The sequence below is a fragment of the Manihot esculenta genome, chromosome 3, assembly GCF_001659605.2.
Source record: "Manihot esculenta cultivar AM560-2 chromosome 3, M.esculenta_v8, whole genome shotgun sequence".
In the NCBI taxonomy this organism is placed as follows: Eukaryota; Viridiplantae; Streptophyta; class Magnoliopsida; order Malpighiales; family Euphorbiaceae; genus Manihot; species Manihot esculenta.
Window position 1 is genome coordinate 22,702,657 of NC_035163.2, and position 26,643 is coordinate 22,729,299.

General features: G+C 31.0%; 2 protein-coding genes and 1 non-coding gene across 3 annotated transcripts; 1 reads left to right on the forward strand and 2 right to left on the reverse strand.

The window, feature by feature from the left end:
- The first annotated feature begins 4,336 nt into the window (after positions 1-4,336).
- On the forward strand, positions 4,337-9,648 carry LOC110611797 (malate dehydrogenase, mitochondrial). Its single transcript, XM_021752281.1, has 7 exons — positions 4,337-4,680; positions 5,124-5,297; positions 5,432-5,600; positions 6,555-6,616; positions 6,726-6,847; positions 8,735-8,852; positions 9,205-9,648. Exons 1-7 carry the CDS (start codon positions 4,435-4,437, stop codon positions 9,340-9,342), a joined length of 1,029 nt encoding a protein of 342 aa, XP_021607973.1. The 5' UTR covers positions 4,337-4,434; the 3' UTR covers positions 9,343-9,648.
- Positions 9,649-17,680: 8,032 nt separating this feature from the next.
- On the reverse strand, positions 17,681-21,202 carry LOC110610971 (protein IQ-DOMAIN 10). The gene is made up of 6 exons (XM_021751053.2): positions 20,884-21,202; positions 20,542-20,664; positions 20,247-20,426; positions 19,014-19,241; positions 18,341-18,454; positions 17,681-18,251 (listed from the first exon to the last, which is right to left on the reverse strand). Exons 2-6 carry the CDS (start codon positions 20,614-20,616, stop codon positions 17,922-17,924), a joined length of 927 nt encoding a protein of 308 aa, XP_021606745.1. The 5' UTR covers positions 20,617-20,664; positions 20,884-21,202; the 3' UTR covers positions 17,681-17,921.
- A 68-nt stretch (positions 21,203-21,270) lies between these two features.
- Positions 21,271-21,344, reverse strand: TRNAI-UAU. The gene has a single exon. It is a non-coding gene; the product is annotated as a tRNA-Ile (tRNA).
- Positions 21,345-26,643: the final 5,299 nt, after the last annotated feature.

The window sequence follows — 26,643 nt, forward strand, 5'->3', positions numbered from 1 at the left end:
TTTCATGGTTTCTGCTCACTGGGCTTTTTAGCTCACCCCTCTCCCCTAACCCCAGGTTTGTAGGGTCAGAGATAGTCAGGAGATCAGCAGGTTACGTCCATGGTCATGTTTATGTAATAGAATAGTAGTGGACATGATGTAATGTAAAGTTATGTAAGGATGTAAAAGAGTTATGTTGTAATATGACATTATGATATATGTTCAGAGTTATAGTATTGTGCTTGGCCCGAGTTGGATAATCCCTTTGTACATGAGTTTTATTTTATGTTGTTACATGTGATGGACCGAGTTTGACACAAGGTATGCTGACCCTAGGGGTTCTATGAGTTCAGTCATAGTGCATACACAGGTCAAACTGGTTAAAGGTAAAGTTTTAAATGTTTCATGGATATGTTTGATTATGTTTGGGATTATACCAGCTGTACAGGATGCATAGTAGGCTTGCTACGGGTCTCGGCGGCCTTATGCCGATCTGGATCCTAGCGCCGGTAGCGGTCCGGATTCTCGGGTCGTTACAGAATGGTATCAGAGCCCTAGGTTCACATGGTAGGACCTATGGTGTGTCGGGCTCATAGAGGTTATAGTAGGGCAAGCACAATAGGAAGATCATGTCCACTAGGATAGGATATGGAGTCCTGCCTTGTATGATGATGTGAAATGCCATGATGATGAGCATGTGCATTAATGCTATGATATGTATGTTATGTATGTGATGCAGGTTCATGTGTTTCCACATGAACCATAAGATGCTAATGTTTATGTGTTATGTTATGCTTTCAGAAGTCAAGATGAGAGGAACTCGTCGATCTGCGAGATTGACTGGAGCTCCGCCAGAGAATGAGGGCATGGATGCCCATTCCCCTGCTCTGCAGAGGGCAAGATCTTGTAGGACGATCAGGGAAGGTACATCAAGGGACCCTAGAAGGTCTTTTGATGCAAGTCGGAGGAGATCAGTTCATGAAGGTATGTCAGCGGTTGTGATGGAAACAGAGGAGGATAACCAGAGAAGAGATAGTAGTTTGGGCATAAGTATGTCAGTAGAGGATATGGGAGAGTCCCAAGGAGGCACTCAGGCCTCGGACTTTGTTCCACCACAGTATCCACCCTACCCGCAAGGGCCAAGGTACCCGATGGGAGGTACATCGGATTTTCTTTAGCCATAATCCATATCCCACCTTTATGCCCTATCCTCCCTTTTACCCACAGTACCCCATGTTTCCATCCTCACCCTTTTTCCCAGGTCCAGCAAACCCTAACCCAGGGGATGCTGCACCTCCTCCCCCACCTGCAGAACCAATAGTCCCTGATGTCCGGATACCCAAACCTGGTTCATCAGTTGGGGGTAAAGTAAAGATGACAGATTCCCTCAAGTTGGATGCCCCCAAGTTCGAAGCAGGCGATGACCCTTTTGAGTACCTCAGAACGGTAAAGATGATAACAGATGAGCTAGGAGCAAGTGACAGTAGAGCCATTCAGATGGCAGGGTTCACATTGAAATGCAAGAAGGCAAGGGAATGGTTCAAAAACTATGTGGACCCAAGGTTGGAGAGCTTATCCTGGGAGCAGTTTGCCAATGAGTTTACAGGATGGGCTTTTCCAGATAGTTCCAGAGAACTGAAGATGATTGAGTTTGAGCAGCTAAGGCAGACGGAAGAGATGAGCGTAGAGGAGTTTACGGACAGGTTCCTGGAGCTGTTGCCGTTTGCAGGACAAGGTCTTGACACAGACCTGAAGAAGTCTAGGAGATATGTTATGAAGCTTCACCCCAGGTATTCCTCGTTGGTTCAATCAGCAGAAAGGGAGAGTTTCCATGCTATAGTGGATATGGCACGGAGAATGGAGGCTAGTGCCATCATCCAAGGGACGGTTAGGCAGTCTGTGGCACAGTCTTCGGGACTCCAAATCCCGGGGACAAGTGATGTTAATCTCTCCCCTCTAGGCGAGGCTGTCACAAAAAGTAAGAAGGGAGACAGAGGTCTCAGAAGATCTAAGAAGAACAAGTTCTGGAATCGGATAAAGTCTGGTCTGGGATTAGGAGGTGGCTCGAGCTCAGGCACAGAGGTTGCAGAGTGTGCAAGGTGCGGTAGGCCGCACAAGGGAGTCTGTCGGTTTGGGACTACAGCATGTTACAGATGCGGCCAGGAGGGGCACATAGCTCGCGAGTACCCTAAGGCAGCTTTTATGACACCGTCCCATCAGACAACTCCAGGCAGTATGGCTCAGCCATCAGCTCCAGTCATGTTTCAGGGCCGTGGTAGAGGCGGAGACAGGGGGACAGCCCCTTCTTCAGCAGGTTCCCTAGGTGAAGGTCCATCAGCTCCAGCGCGGATCTTCGCCATGACTCAGCAGGAGGCTAACACATCGAACCCGATGGGATCAGGTAATCTCACTCTGGTATGTTCTGATGTGTCTGTTTCATGAACCCTGATGTTTCTCTTTTCTTTGTTTGCTTATGAGCCCTTGTGAGGTTGGGTTGATAGCTTATGGGTTAGAGTATCCCCTTGGGGTCAGTGCACCCAAGTGTGATCCATTTGTGGCAGAGTCAGTCTGCCGGTATAATCAGAGTATATGTTGTGAGTAGATGCCTTCCAGCTGACCTAGCGGTTCTAGATTTGACTGTTTGACGTCATTCTAGGGTTGGATTGGTTCTTCTACTAGTGGTACTACCTAGTCTGCAGAGACAAGGTAGTCAGGTTCAGAGGTAAGGATGGATCAGAAGTAGTCCTTAGAGGGGACAGAATAGGGATACCTAGAGGTTTAGTATCAACCCTATAGGCTCGTAGGTTGTTCAGGAAAAGTTGTTAGGGGTTCTAACTCTTCTGTGAGAGTATAGCAGTCAGGTTAGGGAGCCCGCCTCAGTGCCCATTGTTAGAGAGTTTAGATGTTTCCCCCGGACGAATTCCCAGGACTACCACCTGTCAGGGAGATAGAGTTTAAAAATAGAAGTAATGCATGGAATTGGACCAATCTCTATCCCTCCCCACAGGATGGTATCAACAGAGTTAAAAGAGTTATAAGGATCAGTTGTAGAGTTGGTAGTTAAGGGTCCCCATCTGACTGAGCACTTCGCCTTGGGGTGTTCCGAGTGTTGTTATGAGGATGAAGGATGGACCCCTAGGACTTCGTGTCGACCACTAGTCGTTGAGCAAAGTCACTACCAGAACAAGTATTTGTTACCTTGGATCGATGATCTATTTTAAGCCAGCTAGCAGGAGCTGGTTGCCTTTCCAAGATAGATCTGAAGTCTAGGTACCATCAGTTAAGATCAAGGAAGAAGATGTACAGAGAGCAGTGTTTAGAACCAGATATGGGCACTATGAGCTTCTAGGAATGTCGTTCGGGTTAATGAACGCCCCTACAGCATTCATGGATCTCATAAGCAGAGTTTTAATTGATTTCTGGATCACTCCGTTATTGTCTTCATTGACGGTATCTCGGTGAGTTCCAGAAATGCGAAAGAGTATGCCCATCATCTGAAATCAGGATTGCAAATCCTGAGAGAACATGGCTTGGATGCCTAGTCCTCCAATGCAAGTTCTGGTCAAGGAGCATATCCTTCTTGGGTCATGTGTGTCGGAGAAAGAAAAGTGAAGTAGACCTGAGAAAGTTGAAGTTGTAGCTAACTAGCCCAGGCTCCTTGTAGTGACTAAGATCAAGAGCTTTTTGGGTTGGGCAGGTTACCTAATGGAGGTTCATTTAGAACTTCTCTATAGTTGCCACTCCTATGGCCAGATGGATCAAGAAGAACCAGAGGGTTGTGTGGTCTACTCAGATTGAAGAGGGCTTTGAAAAGCCAAAGGAAATGTCGATGTCAGCACCAGTGGTGGCTCTGTCCGCCAGCGATGGAGATTTCACAGTGTCCTGTGATGCGTCCCGTGTGGGACTAGGTGGTGTGTTAAGGTAGTGTGGCAGGATGATTGCTTATGCTTCTAGGTAATTGAAGAAGCATGAGTTGAATCATCTTACACACGATCCAGAGATGGCAATGGTAATACTTGTACTCAAGATGGGGAGGCGATATCTGTATAAGGTATGAGGACAGATCCTTACAGATCGAAGGAGCTTGCAATACATCTTGAGTCAAGAGATATTAATTTCGTCAACGTCAACTGATACAACTGTGAATCTAAAAGTAATAAGCCTTGACATGGAGTGTAGCGAAGAAAACCTTAAGTGAGTATGCTTTAATTTTTGTAATTTTTAACTAATCAAATCAAAATTTCTTTTTTTTTTTTTGTCGAATAAAAAATTAGACCAATTGATAAACCGATTCAGGGAGCGGTTCGGTTAATTTACTCAGCGGGCGGCACAGATTCATCCACTCCATAAATAGGTAGCGCCCGCTCCTCGAGACTATCGAACACACATTCTTAGCTATTAAACCCTCTCTGGCATCCCCATTTCTCCACCTTACCGTCGTCGGCAAATATCAAAATGAGTTCACTGTTCAGATCTGTAAAAACCCTAAAGAATTCTTCTTCACACCTCCTACGCCGTGGCTACGGCTCGGAAGCCGTTCCCGAACGGAAGGTCGCCGTTCTCGGTGCTGCCGGAGGGATCGGTCAGCCACTTGCTCTTCTCATGAAACTTAATCCCCTCGTCTCAAATCTCGCTCTCTATGATATTGCTAATACTCCTGGAGTCGCCGCCGATGTTAGCCACATCAACACCAGATCTGAGGTTTATATCGATTATTTCTTTAGTATTGTTATTTTCTTTGCCTTTCGTTTCCTTATTTCCTTATTTGTTGCTCTTCTCCATTGCTTAAGGTGTTTGATTAGTTTAGTTCGTATTCGGGTTTGCCTATTGCTAGTCGCTTCATTTATATACTTCTGGGTGTCTTTTTAGGGCTGAATCTATCAATTCTGGTTATTCATCAGCATGTGTTTGATTATTTTTGTTATAGTTTTCATCCCCTGCTTGTTAAAGTTGTTTCATTTTTATTGTGTTTAACATTGTTTATCTGTCTTTAGAGTTGAGCTTATCTATTAGGCAATTTATTTTGATTCTTTCTGGTGGTTTCGTTTTATGTTTTTTTTTTTGGGAACTCTTAATTGTTATAATTGATTTTTCTGTCTTAATGTGAATTTCAGTAACATTTTTCTTTAACTCTTTTACTTTAGGTTAAAGGATACATGGGAGACGCGGAACTAGGGAAAGCCTTAGAGGGATCAGATGTTGTGATCATTCCAGCTGGAGTGCCAAGAAAGCCTGGAATGACCCGCGATGATCTCTTCAACATCAATGCTGGAATTGTCAAGGGTCTTTGTGAAGCAATTGCTAAGTACTGCCCCAATGTGAGTTTTTAGGTCCATGTAAAACATTCCACTTTTATGGTGCATGGTTTGGCTATTTTGATGTTTGATTGATTTATGTTTTATTGGATTTGATGGCCTATGAATGACAATTTGCTAATTGATTTATGGAACAGGCACTTGTTAATATGATTAGCAACCCTGTTAATTCAACAGTGCCTATTGCTTCAGAGGTTTTCAAGAAGGCTGGAACCTATGATCCCAAAAGATTGTTTGGTGTAACCACCCTTGATGTGGTTAGGGCCAAGACTTTCTATGCTGGGAAGGCTAAAGTGCCAGTTGCAGGTTCTCTTAAGCAACACTTGTTGGTTAATTTTTTCAATTGTTATATCTATACATATCAGTTATTGATATCCGAACAGTTTATTTTATTTCCCAAAAAAGAGAGAGAACGTCATGCATGGATATAAATCTCAGTTGCGGGTTATGGAAACAAGCCTATAACGGCTGTAACATAATATGGCCTATTGCTAGGCAGATTTTTCAAAAATATTTGCAAATCATAGAATGAAGAGATGTTTAAGGATATGAGTACAATTATGATACATAACCAAATAATGGGCATAAATACAACAAATAAAAGACATTAATTCAATAAATTGTTAGACAATTAAATGTAATCAACTTAAAGCTAAAATAATATATAGTAAATAATAATTCTTCATGCTATAAGTTTAATAAAAGAAAACTAGGCATCAAAACATAATTTTCTTCAACAAATAAGTAGACAACAAAAACAGAAACAGAGATAAATAAATAAATTTTTGAAAGACATAGATGTGTAGAACTAGAAAAACAGTCTATAGTTTTAGCTTAACAGAGAAGTGAAAGATTTGTATGTAGGTAGTTAACTCTTGTGAAAATTTGAGAGAGAAAATGAGATTAATAGTTTAAAACACCCAAAACCAGAGAAAAAAGGTCAAAAGTTGTTGCTTCTGTCTGGTTAATAAAAAAAAAGTGAGGTAACGAACTGTTACCACTATTTAATGGTAAATACCGCCTTTACCATTGAGTAACGGGCATAAGGGCCACTACAAGAACAAATTTTCCTTTGCCTTCAAATAACAGGTGTAACAGTAATAGGAACGCCAAAAACCTATAAATAATGCCTTTATTTAATACCATGCATTCTTGTGTTAATATGATGTAAACTTTCTTATGTTATGTGTCAGCTATTGTACATGCTAATTGGTGTGTGGATTTCTTGCATTTACTTTGGCCTTTTGTGTTGGTTTGCAGGGGTTAATGTGCCAGTTGTTGGTGGCCATGCTGGCATAACTATTCTCCCATTGTTTTCACAAGTATGTTCTTGTCCATTCTTCCCTGCACCACTGTTGTAGTCGTATATGTGATTATTTCTAGTTATGCTAATGCTGTTCACATGTAACTTCTTTATTTATTTACCTGTAGGCCACACCAAAAGCTAATCTACCAGATGAAGAGATTCAAGCTCTTACAAAGAGAACTCAAGATGGAGGGACTGAAGTCGTTGAAGCAAAGGCTGGAAAGGGCTCTGCAACTCTGTCAATGGCGTAAGTTTGTAATTTGACTAGGTTTTTTTTTTTTCTCTAGTTTTACTTACTTTTTATGCTTTGGGTTGTTTAAAAATGTTGCACTGTTGCTTCCTACTGAAGTTTGGTGCCATTTTGTTTCTGGATGTCCAATAACCTTGCCAGGATTATTTTTGGATAGCTTAAATTTACATGTATTTATGAAACCATGATTAAGACTTGAAATTGGAGAAGTGTTGATTAGATGAAACTGATGTGAGCTCCTATGTTTCAGTTGTCAGATTAGGTTATTAATGGGTAAAGTGATTGGATCAGAAGTTTCAAATCTGATACTGAGCTGGAGCTTATATAAACTTTGAATATCTGTAGCCTTACCCTTTCGTTTCATATTCTGTCACTAAGTTATGAATGTAACCTAACATGAAATTGAACATTTGATATGTTTTGAGTGTAGTTATTGACTTGTTTTACGTAAGATTTTTTTTTGGCTTAGCGTACTAATTAATCTTTAAGTTTTACCATTATTATTACTTTGGTCCATGTATTTGGGAAAATATATTTTTGAATCCCTATAATTTGCCTCCATAAAAATTAAGGCCTGTCCATTTTAAATGGATTTTTCTTTTGCTCAAACTCTTTTTCATTTCTAAATTACCCTCTCCCTTTCTTCCCCTGTTCTCTCTCTCTCTCTCTCTTTCTCTATGTTTATTTCTCTATCTTCCTGCTTCTCCCCTCTTCCTCATTGGTTTTTAAATGCCATAGCCTACTCATTCCCTGGAAACAACAAGAGCATGCAAGCATGGCCAGACCAGCAACCCAAATTTATCATCTTAACACTAAAACAACCTCTAAATAATCACTCTCCTTTTAATTCAAAGAAACACCAGAAATGAAATTGAATACAAAATCCAATTGGATGGCCACAAAATCAATCTACAAGTGCTATTGCGGTCATTCATAATTCACTATAATTAAAAAAAATAAAAAAACCCTTGTGCTTGGGCTTTTCCTCGCGAACATCAACAGTTGGAGCAGCATTCAGATTCAGGCTGGAACTAAGGTTGATGAGCTTCAACATCAAGGACTGGATCCTGGAAGTCGGATGATTTTGGAATGGGTAAAAAGGAGGGTTGTGAATTTGAAAATCTTCGTGTGCTACGTATGGGTTTAGCTTCATGTGTTTTGAACTATTTGCTTCCATTGAACATCTTGTAGCTATAAGTTGAATTTGAAATTGATTTCATAGATTCGAAGTTGTGTTGGTGATTTGGGAACGAATCAATCGGGTGGATTGGTAGTTTGGTACTCCGTGCAAAGGGAGGGGGAGGGGAGGAAAACATGGAGGGAGAAGGGTTGAGACCTCTGGGAGAGGGAAGGGGAATGGAATTTTAGTATTTTCATATATAGTTAATGGCTAAATGGATCTGAAACGGGAAGTGGGATTTTAGTATTTTCATATATAGTTAATGGCTAAATGGATCTAAATGCCCGAATGACTTGTTTGTTGATGGGAGATTACATGGACTACATCTATTTCTCAACATACAAGGGCCAAAATGTTAATAATGTTAAAACTAATAATAAATTAGCCTTTTTTTACTTGTTTGTTGATGGGAGATTACATGGACTAAATCTATTTCGCAACATACAAGGACCAAAATGTTAATAATGTTAAAACTAATAATAAATATCTTTTCAATGATCCTACCTATGATTTGAATGGTTTTAGCATAGGCACTCATTGTAGATTGCATCATAAAGAATTTTGATTTGCATTATCTACTTTTGCTTGGTTTTGCTATTCCCTCTCTTCAGTGCCCACTCGTCCCCATTCATGTCTCATTGTCCCTGCACCTGCTCTAGTTGAACAAATTTGTAGGCGTTAACCTGTTTTATGGGGTTTTGCAGCTATGCAGGAGCCATTTTTGCTGATGCTTGCTTGAAAGGACTCAATGGGGTTCCAGATGTGGTGGAATGTACCTTTGTGCAATCAAATGTTACTGAACTTCCTTTCTTTGCTTCAAAGGTGATTTGGCTTGACCACGAGAGTCGACAATACATTAGAAAAAATAAATTGATTGGTTTGTGTGGTGGGCAGATTTCCTTTTTTTCCTCCTCCTGCTGATGCTTTTCTCCTTTTGCCTGTCATTCTTTCTCCAGTGTTATCTTGCTTTGAAGTGCATGATATTGTGTGCGCGTGTGTATTGAGTTTGAACCGTATTTTTTAGAGTCACCCTTGTGATTTAGGAATGCTGGTTAATGTGTCTTGCATTAGTTTGTAACTTTGTATTGATTGGTAGTTCTCTGGGATGCACGGCTGCAAATATTGCACGAGTTGCAGCACGTTTAAGCACGTTTATTCCATATTGCGTTTGCAGGTGAGGCTCGGAAAGAATGGTGTGGAGGAAGTTCTTGGGTTGGGCGCTCTCTCAGACTATGAAAAGGAAGGGTTGGAAAAGCTGAAGCCTGAGCTCCTAGCATCTATTGAGAAGGGAATCAAGTTTGCCAACCAGTAATTGGATCGATGCTTTTTGGCTAGAGGCCATGTGTTCCTTCAATGATAAACAGATTTTTGCAATTTTATTTTTGCAGTGTTGTATTCATTGTTGCCAATAGCACCGGCTTTTCTCTTTAAAGTAGGGTAGGCTTTATATGGACCAAACTTACTTTAATAATTCCCTGTAGAATGCTGCAGGAAAGAGAAAATTTTATTACTAATTTAATCCAATTTAAGAATATTTGAGGGGCAATGCGACTTGCCTGAACTAAGTGATGTATGGAGAATGACTTGATAAAGACTTCTGGTTGAAGTTTCTTGCTCATTGACCTCTGGCAAAATGAATTATTCTAAATGAGAAGTAGGATCAGCAGTTGCATGGTGAATAAGAAGGGTACCATGTAGATTTGATCAGTTTAGGTGAGAACTGCTCCATAACATGCAAAATTCCCTTTCATATGGGACGCCGGATGACTCTACCAGTTTAGCTCTTTGAGGTTTGAGCTATTTTTTAAAGCAAGAGTTCCATAATATATTAACTATTTAGTAATTTTTTTTCTAAAAGAATAATGAAAAAAATATTTTTAAATTATTTTTTATGAAATAAATATGGTTTAATATTAATTTAATTATTTATATTGTATTCTTGTATTATATGGGTTTCAGGTGCGAGATTCCGAATCACTGCCTCTGATGAAAACTCCGGATACTCTTGTCATATACATATTGTTAAGATTAAAAATTTTTGGACTCAGATTTAATTTAACGGTACGTAGATCTGAATAAATCTAATCTAATAAGTTTTAGGTTTTAATTCTGGATACCTATTTCAACAAAAAAAATTAGAAATTTTTAGAAGAGTTGCAGAGAATAAATATAAATTTCTTTCTCTATATGATAGCATACAAATGTCGAGTAGCCAAACAAGCTTTGTATATTAAACATTAGTTAGTTGCCGTAATTTTAACTTTTCATATCATTTATTTTTTTAGTTAAAAGTGAAAATAAATTAATCACTTTAGTGTTTAATTTTATAAAATATAATAAAATTTGTCTAGTTTTTTATTTTTAAAAATAGGGATTAATTAAATAGTTATAATAAAATAGAAGAAATTGATAATAATTCTCTCAAATTGACAAAGCTGAATGCATAATTTACCTATTATATATGTATATATTAAAAAAAATAAATTTTCCCTCAACTTTAGTTTCATCGATCACCAACGGGAACACATATTCTTATGTGGCGACTTCAAAAGAAATGACTCATTCTTCATTCTTTTTCACACACACATATACACAATAGCATTAACTTTTTCATAAGTGACTTATTTTATTAACAAAATAATATTTAGAAAAATAACATATAGTTATCGGACCTGTCCAATACTTCCTAACCTAAAATGAAACATGCCAAGCTGTGTATATGAAAGTTATACATATGCTTAATGATGTTGTGGATCAGGTCCTCCAGGTGAGAGTCTCCGAGGGACTACCACTTGAATAAGCCTTCTCCGGTTTCTGAGCGCACGTAAAATATGAAAGCTGTCGATCTTTCTGGGCATGAACAAAATTTTCTGATGAGAAAGATGATGAGCATCTAAAGTTTGTGCGAGCATCAGTGTAATGACTATGATGACTAGAAGAAGACTGCTTGGTTTTGACAAAGAAGCCATTCAATATATATATATATAGGCTCTAAGAAAAAGAGAATAAGGAAATAGCAAGAAAATGATGAAGTGCAGTAAGAAGTAGTACACATAGCCTCCTTTATACATGTATACCACACTCACAAAGAGAGATCATGGGATTCTGCATGCTTTGTCTGCTTGTGGTTCTCAATAACTTGAATTCTGCTGTTCTGTAATCTTAGAATAGAAAAGCTAGACTAACTTCCAAGAATATATGTTAATATATACATTGTCTTCTTTGTGTGCACTGCAAAGCTTAGACTATATGACAGAGCATACCTAAATGAGGCAAATATATATAAATAAAATACCACAAACAAGTTGGATTTGTTTCCATAATAAAAATGATGATGGGCAAATGGGCCATGTGATCAATGTGGGCATTGTTTTGTCCTTTTCAATGAATACATTACATATATAATGCATTTCTTTAATCCCTTTTGCTTATGCTTCTTTTTCGGCTGTAGTTTTTGTTTGCTTCATAGCTTTAAGCATCAGCTAGTCTTTACATATGATATTAACAATTTAATCATAAATTAAATAACTTAATGCTAATTAATGACCGCTCGTTTCACCAATTCAATATGAAGCCGAGCCACGATGATGGTGTTAGCCCAAAATTCACAAAATTTCTTAAGTGAGCCGATCTAGACCATTCGGCCTTGAGATCGGGTCTCTCTTAAACCCTAATTTCTTCACTCCAGCCCGGGTCATGAGACTTAGCAGGAGAGGGGACAACCAGCCCAACCACCTAACAGGTCTGTTTATACGCGTGTCAGAAGAAAATTAAATGACCGTTTAGTATGAAGCAGACGTTTGACACTTTTGTATATACGTATCCGTATGACAGAGACAAGTGGCCCAATAAAAATAAGACCGTTAGATGCACTAACAGATAAAAGAAAAAAAAGACTAAAGGGAGAGGAGCACTCTCCTCCTAAACCAAACTTACTCAACTACTGACAACCCTATTTTTTGTATCTCAGATCATCACTGATTAATAAAATTATATAAATTATATTTACAAATATTACAACTAAAAAAAATTTATAATATATAAATGTGAAGTAAAAAAAACTGCTCGCTTTATCATCTTTTACCTCATTATTTAATGAAAATAAAAGAAAATTTGGAAAAAAAGAATTCAAAGAAAATGAAAGAAAAAAATAAGAGAAAATGAAAATAAAATGATTTATGAGGTGAGAAAATTAAAAACTAAATAATAAATTACTTATAAAAAATTTAAAATATTTTTAAGAAATTAATTAGTAGATATTTTTATTAAATTAAAGGATTAATTAATAAATTTTTTATATTATTATAGAGATTAAATAATAAAATATTTAATAATTAAAATTAATTAAAAGATAAATTAATATATTTTTTAAAATTTAAAGAATATTTTAATTTATTTTTTAAAATTGAGAAATTAATTAATAAATTTTTTTATATTTTAAAAATTAAATAATAAATTTATTTTATAATAATAAGATAAATTTTTTTATAAATTAATTAAATAAATATGTATTTAAAAATATGAATTTAATTGATGAGATAAAATTTTAAAATTTTTAATAATGATTTAGTAAAAGTTATAAAAAAAATAATGATTTGATAGAATGTCTGATAAGAAAATTAATATTTATAATTTTAATTTTAAAAATATTTTTTAAGAATTAGTAAAAATAAAAACATAATGAGTAAATTTTATTTTATTTTTTATGAAATAAAAAATAAAAAACCTTAGCGATAAAAACGCGCCGTATTGCTGAAGTGAAAGGAAACAACTTCTGGACAAAATAATGTTGTATTTTTATCTAAAATTTTGTAATCAATTTAGCAACCTATTATAAATTATAAATTTATTATTAAATTTAATAATGAATTACTAAATTTACACATAATTATTAATTTCTACAATTCAATTAATTTTTTTTATAAAAATATAAAGTTTTTAAATTTAGCTATCATAATAAAATAAGTTTTGTTAGAAGTTTAAATAATTATAAATTAAAAGAAATGAATTAGATAATGGTTAACTTAATTATTTATTTATATATACCACCTTGTCTGTTTTGTGAGACCAAACAGTAAATATAAGAGGAAGAAGCAGTGCATGAACAGATGAAATGATGGGCGATTTTAATTAAAATGAAAATATTGATGGGTGGGTGGTGGAATCTTTTATTTTCCAATAATGCCTACAGTGGATGACAACGCAGAATGCATGAACAACCAAATTCAATAATATATAAATATTCAATATTTTTATAAATAAGATTTAAAATTTAGTTTTTATAAATAAAATAAATATTTATTAAAAATATTTTATTTATAAAAATTAAATATTTGAATATATGAAATATTTTTTCATTAATTATTTTTTTTTAATATTTAAAAAAATAAAAAGAACACGAAGGGCCCTTGGCTTGAATGAGAACGACCCTTGTAAACTTGAACCGGAAAAAAGGAATGTGAACACGAGAGAATGCGACTCTTCATTCGTTGGGCAGACTTTGACCCTTGATATATTAAGAATTTTATTGGAAGTCAACTTATATATTTATATATTTTAATATAAAGTTTATTCGCTTTACATAAATTTAATTTAGAAAATAAATAAATAAAATTAATTTTTAAAATATTAAACATTTTAAATCGAACTGCAAATTAATTTAAATTTAACTTAATTTTTTCATAGAATAACTTGATAATAATTCATGAATTCCTATAAAATTATAGATAATCTTCATTAAATGATTGCATAGTATACCACCATTATCTTCTAAAATTTCTCTGAATAAGACACGACATAATGCCACTAACCATAATGGAACATGATAGAAAAAACCTAAAGAATAACTGAAGCTTCGTCGTTTTGTTTTGTTAGGGTTGAGAGAGAAATCAAGACCAATAACGTTTTGTCTTTTTCCATATTAATTAAAATAAAAGAAATATATACTGCCTCTGACCAAGAACTCTCTTAACACTATATATATATGAGAAGTCTCTAGCTATCAAAAATGCTTACGTGCAGCCATTTTCAGACAATCTTAAAACAAAGACGAGAATGGTGCGTAATAATCTGAGGATATTGTTATATCTTCTCCTGGTTTTGCTTTTATTTTCGAGATTGGAAGCTCGTCCAATTCATGATCAATTATCAAACGAAAGAAGGATTACTAGTCTTTCATTGATAGAAAGAGCCAAGGAGGTGTTGAGTGAAAGCATGAAGAGGCAAGAGATGATAGGCGGTTTCAATCAGTCGCTTAGGCGTAGCCCTGGAGGTCCTGATCCCCGCCATCACTAGCTTGTTTATCTCTATATGATCCTTCTTCTATGGCTTCTACATAGCTGCCACTACCCTTGCTATTGGAAGAAAGCTGTCTGTCTCTCTGTGTCTCAATAAGTCGGCATTTTGCTCATTAGCTTCATGAAAAGAAAATCGAAAACTGTTAAATTGCAATTTTTAGCAAAAGTTAAGAAGATAGTTTTGCATTTTGCTTTTATTATGGTCTTCGGCTGGTGAATTTAGGGGTGAGCATTCGGTCGGTTCGGTTCAAAACCGAATCGAACCGAATAAATCGAAATTTTAGTGTTTATAAAAATCGAACCGAACCGATTTTGATCAGAAACCGAACCGAACCGAACCGGTCTGATTCGGTTCGATTCGGTTCGATTTGATCGGTTTCAATTTTTAATAATTTTTTATTTTTTACACTTTATTTTAATATTTTAAAATTTAATTAAAATATTTTAATCTTAATATGATTTAATTTCTCTGTATTATTGAAAAAATATATTATTATCACTAATCAGTTCGGTTCGATTTTTTTAGTTTTTTTCTGATTAAAATTAAACCGAATCGAAATAACTAAAATTTCTAAAATTAAAAATCGAACCAAATTAAAATGTATAAAAAATCAAACTAAATTTTTAAATCAATTCGATTTAATCAATTTTTTCGATTTGAATCGAATACTACTCACCCTAGGTGATGTCTTTTTATTTCTTTTTCATTTTAATTAGATTGAAGCAAAAAGTCTTATATACTACAAGAATTTAGCTTTTTAACGATAAAATAATAATAACTATTTTTTTTTCGTTAATAATATATATAACAGTGAATAATGTAATTAATTATTATTATATTAAATTTTAATTATTATTGTAAAATACTTTTATTAAAAATGAAAATATTAATCGTTAAAATGTAGATATATATATATTTTTTAAATTTCATATTAAAAAGAAAAAGAATAAACTATCAGAACTATTATTTAAAATTATTATAAATTAACAATCAATATGACTAGTAAATCATATAAATTTATGGTGAGTGGAAATTAAATTTTCTCTTTTTATTCGAAATATTTTGTTTTCAATTATTATTAATATTTAATTATTATCACTATTTTAAAATTAACATACTAAAAATCATAATTTTTTAATTTAAAATTTAAATTTAAAATTTTAATTTAAAAATATAAATTTATTATTTGAATAATCTTCTTAATATTTATTTAATATTTAAACATATTATTTTAATAATTCTTATTTTAAAATTAATTTAGTGGTATTTTAATTAATTTAGATCTTTATTTTAGATTTTCTTAATGAATTTTAAAATTAATTTAAAATAATAATATAATATATATCCTTAATTAAAAAATAAATTATAATTATATTTTTTTAAAAAAAATTTAACTAACTAAAATTAATTTAAAAAATATAATTATAATTTATTTTAAAAATTAAATTTTAAATAATAAAATTATCAATTATTTAAATAATTAAATTAATTAATTTGTAAATAATTTAAAAGCTTTAGAGCATTATTGAAAATCTCATTATTCTCTCTATTCCAACTTTTATATATATAGTATAAATATATTTGTAATATTTTATTAATTGGGTGTTTATTCAGAGATTGTAGGATTAGTTTTGTAAAGAAAAAAATTACTACTTAGTTCTCATACCTCTTTATTTTAAAAAATATATTAAAATATTTTTAATATTTTAAAAAATTTAAAATATTTTCGATATAAAATCACAAATTAATAGATCTTTTAAAAATTTGAGAGATTAATTAATAAATTTTATAAAATTATAAGAATTAAATAATAAGATATTTAACTATTAAAATTAAAAGAAGGATTAGTAAATTTTTTAAAATGTTCGGAATATTTTAATATATTTATTAAAAATGAAAGTGTAATTATAGAGTTTTTTAATAATATAAAAACTAAATAATATATTTTTTAAATGTTTTGAGGTCATTACCTAATCTAGAACAGGACATGAGGTGGGCTTTTAAGTGGCTGCTCTTTTTAGGTAGGATCCATGCTCCAACTAGGCTAAAAAATTCATCTGCAAGGCTCCAAGCAAAAAGCCTATAGCATTTGTAATTAATTAGTCACTAGTTGATGAAAGAGAAAAGAAAAAAAAATGAGAATGAGACAGTAATGTTAGGTCTAATGCGTCAAAAGCAAATGGAATTGTACAACCAAGTACAGATCCATTTGCTTTTGATGCATTAGACCTAACATTACTGTAAGCAAATGGAATTGTGCAACCAAGTACAATTGGGAACAAGCTGAAGACAACATGAGATACTGTCTATTTCACATTATTTAGGTCATATCTAGAGAAAGCCAACAAAAATAATTGCTGTAGTTAGACGGTACTTGTATTGTTAGGTAAATTATTTGACACCGTATTAAATTTTAAAAGATACTATAACGTCATTTGAATTTATTCATCGTCACTGTATATTTCAAATAAGATTAATTTTTATACGTATTTAAGTGTATGTTAATAACAAAATGTTAAAATTATTATAAATTCCATATTTAATCGTAATTTATAATATTAAATATAAACATTTAATGAAATACTTTTATATACAATATTTATATATAATATTTTATATAGTAAAAATTTATTTATAATAAATATTTATTATATAAAATATATTTATTATTATATAAAATAAACATAAAATATATTTACTTTCAATATAAAATTTAAATTAAAGGATTATATATTTTATTAATATAAAATTTTAGGATCATATTATAATTTATCATTATAAAAGTAAATTTATGTAAATATTTAAATTTTTTTATAGAATAAGGCTTAAAATTTTCATTATAATTATCTATATTTTTTTTATTGTACTCATTTGAAAATAAAAAATTTGTTCATACTAATTTTATTAAAAATTATTGAAAGTGGATTGTATAATAGAATATGAGATAAATTGATAATTTATATTGAAAAATATATTTATAAATATTGGTAATAAAGTTATTATTAATTTAATTTAATTAATAAAAAATAGATAAATTTTAATTTAATTATAATAGTTTTTAAAATCTTGTAAAACAGTAATCAGTAATAATTAATAAAAAAACTCATTTATATTATGATAAAAAAAAAATCTATATTGGCCTTTAAAGTATAGTTTAATAATTATAAATCGACTAGTACGTGGTATAATTATCTAGCAAACGAGTTAAATTTAAATATGAAATTACTCTTCCATATAATAATTCTTTTTATTTTTTCATAATTTTAACTTTTAATTGATTTTTTAAATTCGCAATTACTATTACATAAAATATATTTCACAAATTTGTAAGCTATTCACTCCACAATCCAAGATAAAACAAAGCTCAAACCTCTAATATCCATTTAAAATCTATTCTTCTTAAAACTCTACAGTTCTGAATTTGAAAAAACAGGAAAAATTTTGCAAAGTAAATAATAGCCATATCAAGCTACAAGTTAAAGGGTCTCTTGCCTTATTTTACACACAGCAAGCCAAGTTCACACCAACCTCAAAGGGACAACACAAGATAAAACAGTCTTATGAGTTCATGGAAATCTGCTAAGCTATGATCTTTCAGCTTGGAATCAATGAACCAGATGAGCTACCAACTGTAGCATTGGCTTCTCGGACGGCTTGATTATCAACAGTTGCTGTGTTAGACAGCTTTTGAGCTTTGGTACTTGCTTTCCCATTTGACAAAGCAGGTTTGATTGATTGTGTTATTTTCATCTCTGATTTGCTAACTTGCAAGATCTGGCCTTTCTTTGGGTTACTAAGCTGAGAATGAACCCGAATCTCCCATGGACGAGCAGCAATCCAGCGCTCCTTCCAGCTCCAACCCCAGTTTTCCTTGCCAATGCTGTAATATGCCTGGCCTAGATACTGGGTAGGATTGGCTCTCCACTGCAAATCAAAAGGACTTGTTCAGACCTTCAGTGGAATCAAGTTGAAAGAATCAAGGATGCAAAAACATATTATCACAGTTGGTGGACCTGATGAGAGAAGGCATATGCCATTGCTCGCTCACGCTTAACTGCTGCTTCTTCTCTCTGTTGGATCCTGAAAAGGATTTCTTCCATGGTATCAGAGCTGCCACACCATTCCACCTGTTAGACAAGTTAACCCCACAATTAAGAAAATGAGGACAATGGTTCCTAAATTGTAACAGTAATAGCTCAGAAGCACTCCCTATTAAGTTATGCCCGCTAACATGTGCAGCTTAAATAATCTTATATGCTTTAATGATAAGTTCGACTTCTGCTAAACTGAGATAATATAAGTTTAAAAGAGCTTGAACCTTCAAGCAGCTTAAAGCAGGTAGTCTTTCCAAAAATTTGGAGTTAGCTTCTTGTACTTAACCTTCTATGCACCAATTTGTGTTGAGCATTCAATTCAATTAAAATGAGGTTACTTGAAGGAAGTGGGAAAGAATGTATTTACACTCAAGTGCCCTAGAAAATTTGTAATAGATGGGGTTTCATGTGGTCTATAAAACACTCAGGAGTCAGGACTTCTAAAGACCAAGCCATTAGCTAAAGCAAGTGATTTTAAACTAAAAGGGGCCCCAAAGAGATGGCAAAGACTTGCCAACTTTGGTTGCATGCCACTATTTAGTAAATTAGGAAATAAAAGCTATAACGCCAGGTAGATAAAAGTCATAAGTACCTCCAGATCATGCAGCTTGGCCTCAAGTTTTAGCTGATTTTCTAATTTCTTTTGCTTAATCCTGCCTTCTGTGACCATATGGTGGCGGCGAGCTCTAATCTGAGCCTGTATATTGCTCCAAGAATGTATATAGCTCAATGTGCTTGAAGCTTGCTTTTGAGTATCATTGCAATGAATCAATACATTAAATCTCACTACTCCTTTCAGACGGCGCATAGTCTTTTTTGCCTGAAAATGATCCAGCCAGATCATTCTATTAAGGGATGATATAAAACTTCATGATGCCTGAATTAGGGGAAAATATAATGATCCCAAAAGGGTTATGTTGGGGGTTCAAAGACAGCAGGAAAATCAGTATGGGTGTTACTGGGAGAGCATACGACTTAAACAGGGCAAGTGAATAAAGTGTACTTGATATCAATTTGCTCACTTAACATAAAATAGGATGAAGTCATAGAAAGCCTCAGTACACACTATTACTCTCAAAATTTCCTAAGTGCTCTAGTGTTAGCTATTCCAATGAAATATTTTGTCCCACGAGACCTCGTAGGCTCGTATAAATGGACGATTAATATTAAGAAAGAGCTACAATATGAAGATTGGGAAATGATATTTGTTTCTATGAGGGAAAACAACGCAAACAAAACCTAGAAACTATGAATAAAAAGAATGCACACTCATGCATATGCTTCAATTCAGCATGATATAAATTATATTGCAGAACCTAACTGAGATCATAGAATTTTTTTCCCCACCAACTATGCATCTTCCTTTTCCGAGATCAAAATTATGGATCTTTGACATTAATTGCAGTATAGCTCCATTTACCTTATTAATCCTGTTCAGGTTACTAGCAAGTTAAAGCAATTAGCCATCCTATATCTATTTTTGCCAAGTAAAAGCTAATTGAATTCCTCTGAAATTTCATACTCTCTATTCTTTCATCTTGATTGATTAAATATTCAGCTTACTACAAGTTTCACCAGAATAATCTGCGAGCAATAACCATAGCAAAACACCTGCATGCAATTGCTACTTTAGTATAACATCAAAAAGAAGAGATTGCATCCATGTTTTTGTCCTAATACAGTTTGCATCTTCTATCTATTTCTGTGAACTTGTATGTTTTATATGCAACACAAATTAATCGTCCACAAGGTATTAACTAATAGGGGGCAAATAACCACTGGGTTACTAGTTTAGTGTTCATATTCACACATTGATAAATTATACCATATATGCTCGAAACGCAGTTTGAATCCGGATAGCTGCCCTTTGTTCAGCTGAAATTCCAGGAACACCATCGCTTCTCTCTGGCCTATCATTGGCAGGAGCAGGACTATTTGACTCTCTATGAGAGTTGGAAGTTCCCTCAGAGTCAGACCCATTTGTTTTTTCATTAGCTGAGTGCACCTGTCTCAAATAGGTGCTATAGAAAAATTAGATTAAGAGCAAAAAAAAAAAAAAAGAAAAAAAACAATTACACATGTGGTTCAATCTTGCAGAATTAGAATTCTTCATAGCCTACCTTCACCTTTTTGGACCTATCTACCTTGGTTTTCCTCAGGCTAATTAACGACCTAAAACAGTCTCCTGAACCCATTTTGTAAGCTCAGGGTATTGATGTTTTAGTGTAGAGACCAATGTAAAACTGCCACAAGGAGATGTCCACACTGATCAGAATGCATTTCATGTTCAAGCCTCACGAAAATGTTTTCCAGGAAAATAATTTCCACATTTTCCCGGGAAAAATGTTTTGCAGGAAAACAAAATTATGCAATTAAACATATAATTAAATACCCACTAGTCAGATAAACATAAAACTAACAAAAATAAGAAAATGTGATGAAGAGGATGAAAAGGAAATTACCAGAGAAGAAGAAACAGTAACGCATGTTCTTGACTGGTGATGCTGGGTCTGAGAAGAGGGGATGGTGAAGCAGCTGTAGATATAATTATTAAAAAAACAATAAAAAGAAGAAGGCGTGAAATATAAGAAATGCCAGAAAGAGAGAGGGAATGTAAAATCAATCCCCCATGAAATTCCATGAGTGACAACCCAACTACACTGAAGCTGGTATTTGAGCTTATGGAAGTTGAACTATCAACTACAAGGAGGCATGTCATGAGGTGTTGCCCAGGCCATCGCCCATTCAATTGGTGCTGTGCCATGATCTGGTGGTTGATGGGCCACGATCGCTTCAGCAGTAATTGAATTTTGATGCTGTTAAGGAAAAAAATAATAATATAAAACAATTGGTCCCGGCGGGGCTCGAACCCGCGACCTTCGGCTCATAAGACCAACGCTCTAACCAACTGAGCTACGGGACCTTGTTGATATATAATGACCCGTAGTCTTATTTAAATTAAAATTTCAGTTAATTATAAAAATTAGCAAATTCACGGATTGGAAAAAATACATTGAAATTTTTTATCAAAATTCTTCGTTAATAAATGATTATATGCTAAATCCCTTGCTTTACGAAAAATTAACGAAATGAAAATAAAATTATACTGCATTTGGTAGACTGTATTACAATATAATGCAATCAATTTTAATAAAAAGCTTGATTGTATTGTATTACTAGTTACCAAACATAGCTTAATGAAATTATTCTCTGAGCGGATAAGAAATAAAATCAAATTTCTATAAATAAATAAATATAAATGAAATAATTATAATTTAATCTGCACGTCACATATCTGTAGCTGATCATCATCATCTAATCCATAGATGGAAGAGTTAAACGAAAGCAAGAACAGAAATTGGTAAAGAGAATCTTATTAGTAGATCCTAAGATGGGCTATCCTTATATTTTGTGTATCTAACAAAACCTTGGCATTATAGCAGTGGTGTGTCACGGTGGCTCCACCATCCTTAAGGGCCACCACCGACCAGTGTGGTGGTGGCTGGCTTTATTCAAGCAGTTGCTTTTAGGTAATGTGGGCCCTTTCTGAAAGCTGGAGATAGTATTGCTCATTGCGCATAGCAGAAATAAGGTTCCAAGTCTCAATCTACACCTCTCCAATTATTTTCTCGTCTTTATTTTTCATTGGGTGTAAAGTTTCCATATATATCATTATATTATGTGGAGAAATTAAATTCATAGGCAATAATCTGTTTTTATGGATTTATTTTATTTTAAAATTTAAATATCTTTAATTTAAAATTTAATTAAATACAAATTATCATTTAATCTCAATAATATAAAAAATGAATATTTACAATTTAGTCTTTGAATATTGTCATTATTAACAAGTCAGTCTCTGTATTTTTAGAAACCTATTAAAAAATCCTTATATTTTCTTTCCGTCAACGAAATAGCCCTTCCGTTCTCTTTTCCGTTAAAATTAGATAGATAAAGGAGGAGAGAGAAAAATTTTAAAATCTAATTTTACCCTCAAATAAAATTCTTTATTTAGTTCTTAAATATTGTTATTATTAACAAGTTAATCCTTACATTTTCAAAAATCTATTAAAACGTTTTTATCTTTTTTCATATCTATTAAAACGTTCTTATCATTTCTTTTCGTCAATAAAATAGTTACAATCTTTTCTCATATCTATTAAAACGTCCTTATCGTTTCTTTCCATCAACGAAATAGTCATTCCTTATCGTTTCTTTTCGTCAATAAAATCGTCCATCCCTATATTTTTAGAAATCTATTAAAACGTCCTTATCGTTTCTGTTTGTCAACAAAATAGTCCCTATCTTTTCACACATCTATTAAAATGTCCTTATCGTTTTTTTTGTCAACGAAATAGCCCCTATCTTTTCTTTTCTCCTCCTCCTCCTCCTCCTCCGAAAAAGAATGAGAAGAGGAAGAAGGAGAAGAAGAAAAAGAAGAAAAATAAGAAGAAAAAGAAGAAGAAGAAGAAGGGGAAGAAGGAGAAGAAGGAGAAGAAGAAGAAGAAGAAAAAGAAGAAGAAGAAGAAAAAGAAGAAGAAGAAGAAGAGAAAGAAAAAAAAAGAAGAAAAAGAAGAAGAAGAAGAAGATGATGATGAAGAAGAAGAAAAAAAAGAAGCAGAAGGAGAAGCAGAAGCAGAAGAAGAAGCAGAAGAAGGAGGAATAATTGATAAAGAAGAAGGAAGAATTAATGAAGAAGAAAAGGAAGGAGGAGGAGGAAGAGGAGGAGGAGAAGGAAAATAATGGGAGGTAATTTAGTTTTTTACTATATTTTTAACGGTAAAAATAGACGGAATGATTATTTTGTTGACGGAGAGAAAAGATATAAACGTTTTAATATATTTCTAAAAATATAGGGACTGACTTGTTAATAATGATAATACTTAAGGACTAAATTATAAATCTCCCAATAAAAAACACACTAATTAATTCATCAATTTTAAAAAATAAATTTTAAATATTTTAAAAAATATAATAATTAATTTTTCAATTAATTTTATCATTAAATATTTTATCATTTAATTTCTATAATTTTTAAAATTTTATTAATTAATAGCTTAAAATTTTAAAATATTTATTCATTAATCTTTCCGCATTATAAATATTTTCAAAATTTTTATTATTTAATCCCATAATAATAATAATAATAATAATAATAATAATAATAATAATAAGCCTTCAAATTCGAGTTGAATAAGTCCATGGAGGATAATATCTACCCGTGACTATATGTTGATGCCAACTCATAATTTCCACGTACACACCTATTCAATGATAAGGATATAGTGGTTGCTTAAAAAGGGATGGGAGGCCAAAAAATATATTTTATATTTTTTATGACTTTATTATCACCATCCATATTTTAGAAAAATTTAATTTAATTTTTAAATATTACCATTATTAATAAATTAATTTTTATATTTTTAAAAATTTATTAAAATATCATTATATTTTTTTTCTTTATCAATCAAATAATTGTTTTATTTATTTTTACCAATAAAAATATAAAAAAATCAAATTATCCCATCATTTTCATTCTCCTCGTCTTCTTTTTCTTCATTGATTCTTCTTTGTCTTCTTTTTTTTTTATTCTTTTTTTTTTAATTTTTTTTAATTTTTCTTTTTATTCTTCTTCTATGAAATTTTTCTTTTTTTTCTCTTTCATCATTGTCTTTCTTCTTTTTTTTTGCTTTTTTTTCTTTTTTTTTTCTCCTAATCATCTTTTTCTTTTTTTTTTCTTTTTTAAAGAGGAGGAGGATGATGGACTATTTCGTTAACGAAAATAAATGATAAAAACGTTTTAATAAATATGAGAAAAGATAATAACGTTTTAATATATTTTTGAAAATATATGAATTGACTTGTTAATAATAAAAATATTCAAATACTAAATAAGAGATTTTATTTGGGAGTAAAATTAAATTTTAAAAATTTTCTCTCACAATCTTTATCTATTTTTAATGGAAAAGATAACAGAAATACTATTTTGTTAATGGAAATAAAAGATAAGAACATTTTAATAGATTTTTGAAAATGTAGTGATTAACTTATTAATAATAGTAATATCCAAAAATTAAATTATAAATCTCCCTATATTTTATGATATCCATAATAATAATATGTATTTTCTTTTTTTAAAAAAAAAATACATTTTGAAATATTGAATGTATTAAGTATAAAACATATATAAATATATGTCTTGAACATTTTTTAACCCATCAATTTTATCTCTTTATTTATTATGAAATTAAAAAAATAGGTAACACAAACTCGAACCTAAGTTTCTAAGTGACTTACTTATATTTTTAATTTAAAATATTTTAAAATTAAGTTAAATACACTTAGATTTCATTTATTTTATAAAAAATATTTTTTATATTTTTTGAAGTTTTTAACCCTAAAAAAATTAACTAATAGAAAACATCTTCTTAATAAAAAAAATTAAATCATTTTAATTAAAAATAATTTTCGCTTTCAAAAAACGGAAGTCAGTTTTTAAATTTTAAAATTTTCAATAACATATGTTTATATAAATTTGTCAATATATTTTATTTTTAAATTAAAATTAATTAATAAAAATATAAATTATTTTTTAAAAATATTATTTATTTTTTAAATATAAATTATTTTCTATAAATAAATGAAATTTTAATAATAAATTAAGTTTGTGAGTACAATTTAAATTTAATTTAATATAAAAATCGATATTATATATATAAATGTAGAGAAAGAGGAATAATGGCATTTTCTAAAATGTCCATAATTACTTAATATTATTATAATAAAATCTAACTTTTAATTGATTGTTAAAATTTAAAATTTAAATTTAAATTTTATATTAGTGATATAGTTTATGTAAATATAAAATTAATTATATTTATAATTAAATACTCTTTAATTAAGTTTTTCTTATAATTCAAATAAAAACATTACTAAAGTATTTGAAAATTCTATCTGATTTTTTAAAAATAAATTAAAAAATATTTTATTTTAAATTAATAAAATTATTAAAATTATTAAAATAATATTTGTAATATTAATAAATATAAAAATAATTTAAATTTTATATTAATTATAGATTTTATACACATTTTCTTTTTTTTTTGAAACTATATATATAAGTTAACATATTAAATCTAAAATATAATTTTAGATTCTCTAATTTATTTAAATGTAAGAATAATATGATTACTAAAAAAATATTCTTATATTTTTAGTTATTTACATTATTTAAAATTTAAAGTTATTTGTAAAATTTATTATTTAAATAATTTTCTCAAAATTTCAGGATATATAATTACAATAAAATTATATATTCAGGACATGTATTATTAGAAGAATAATTTCATATATATTAAATAACATGAAAAAGTATTATAAAAATAATAAATGTTAAAATCACTAATTCATGAATATTAAAATAATAAATTCAAATTTAATTGATTGATATTAAAGGGTTATTAAGATAATAAAATTTAGAGTAACATATAAAATTTATTTTTCATATAGTTAATAAATTCATTATTATAACTCTATTTTATTTTAAAATTTTTTTATTAATTATTAATTTTTTAAAAAATATTTAAAATATCTCTTAATATTTAATAAAATTTAATATTTTTAAAATAAAGAAACCGAGTTTCTTAATTTTTCTTTATTATCTAAATTAGGAAATTAAGAAATTTTAAATTAAGAAAAAAAATTAAGCTTTATAAGAATTTTATATAGTATAACATAAATTTATGTAGAGTAATATTTATTTTCATAAAATAATCATACCTTATTTGTTCTATTTTATATTTTATATTTAGCCATTTTTAAAATTTAACTTATTTGTTCTATTTTTAGTATTCATAAACTTATTGGATTTAAGGAGTTTAAAATTTTATCTCATTACTAATCCATACAAAATTAACATTTTGGCAAAATTTAGTAGTGATTTTTTCAAATAAAAATTGTACTTGTAAATTAAATTAAATAAAAAATTAATTTAATTTCATAATTAAAATGAATAATTCTAATTTTTAAACTGCTAATTAAATTTAGTAATAATTAATAATAATTAAGAGCAAACAGTTTTCAGTTCAAATCGAAAAAATTAATAAACAGGATTAATTTAAAAATTCAATTATTGATTTTTAATTTCAAAATTTTAATTATTTTAATTCGATTCAATTTTGATATGAGAAAAATAAAAAGATTGAATCGAATGAATTAGTAAT

Bases quoted from the DNA above. Each gene is read 5' to 3' on its own strand.
- LOC110611797 (XM_021752281.1), top strand. From the start codon at position 4,435: ATGAGTTCACTGTTCAGATCTGTAAAAACCCTAAAGAATTCTTCTTCA. The intron at 4,681-5,123 runs GTTTATATCGAT...CTTTTACTTTAG, and splicing joins ACATCAACACCAGATCTGAG to GTTAAAGGATACATGGGAGA. The intron at 8,853-9,204 runs GTGATTTGGCTT...TTGCGTTTGCAG, and splicing joins TTCCTTTCTTTGCTTCAAAG to GTGAGGCTCGGAAAGAATGG.
- LOC110610971 (XM_021751053.2), bottom strand. From the start codon at position 20,616: ATGGGTTCAGGAGACTGTTTTAGGTCGTTAATTAGCCTGAGGAAAACC. The intron at 19,242-20,246 runs GTATAATTTATC...GATCATTTTCAG, and splicing joins CTGCGTTTCGAGCATATATG to GCAAAAAAGACTATGCGCCG. The intron at 18,252-18,340 runs GTCCACCAACTG...TTTGATTTGCAG, and splicing joins CATATGCCTTCTCTCATCAG to TGGAGAGCCAATCCTACCCA.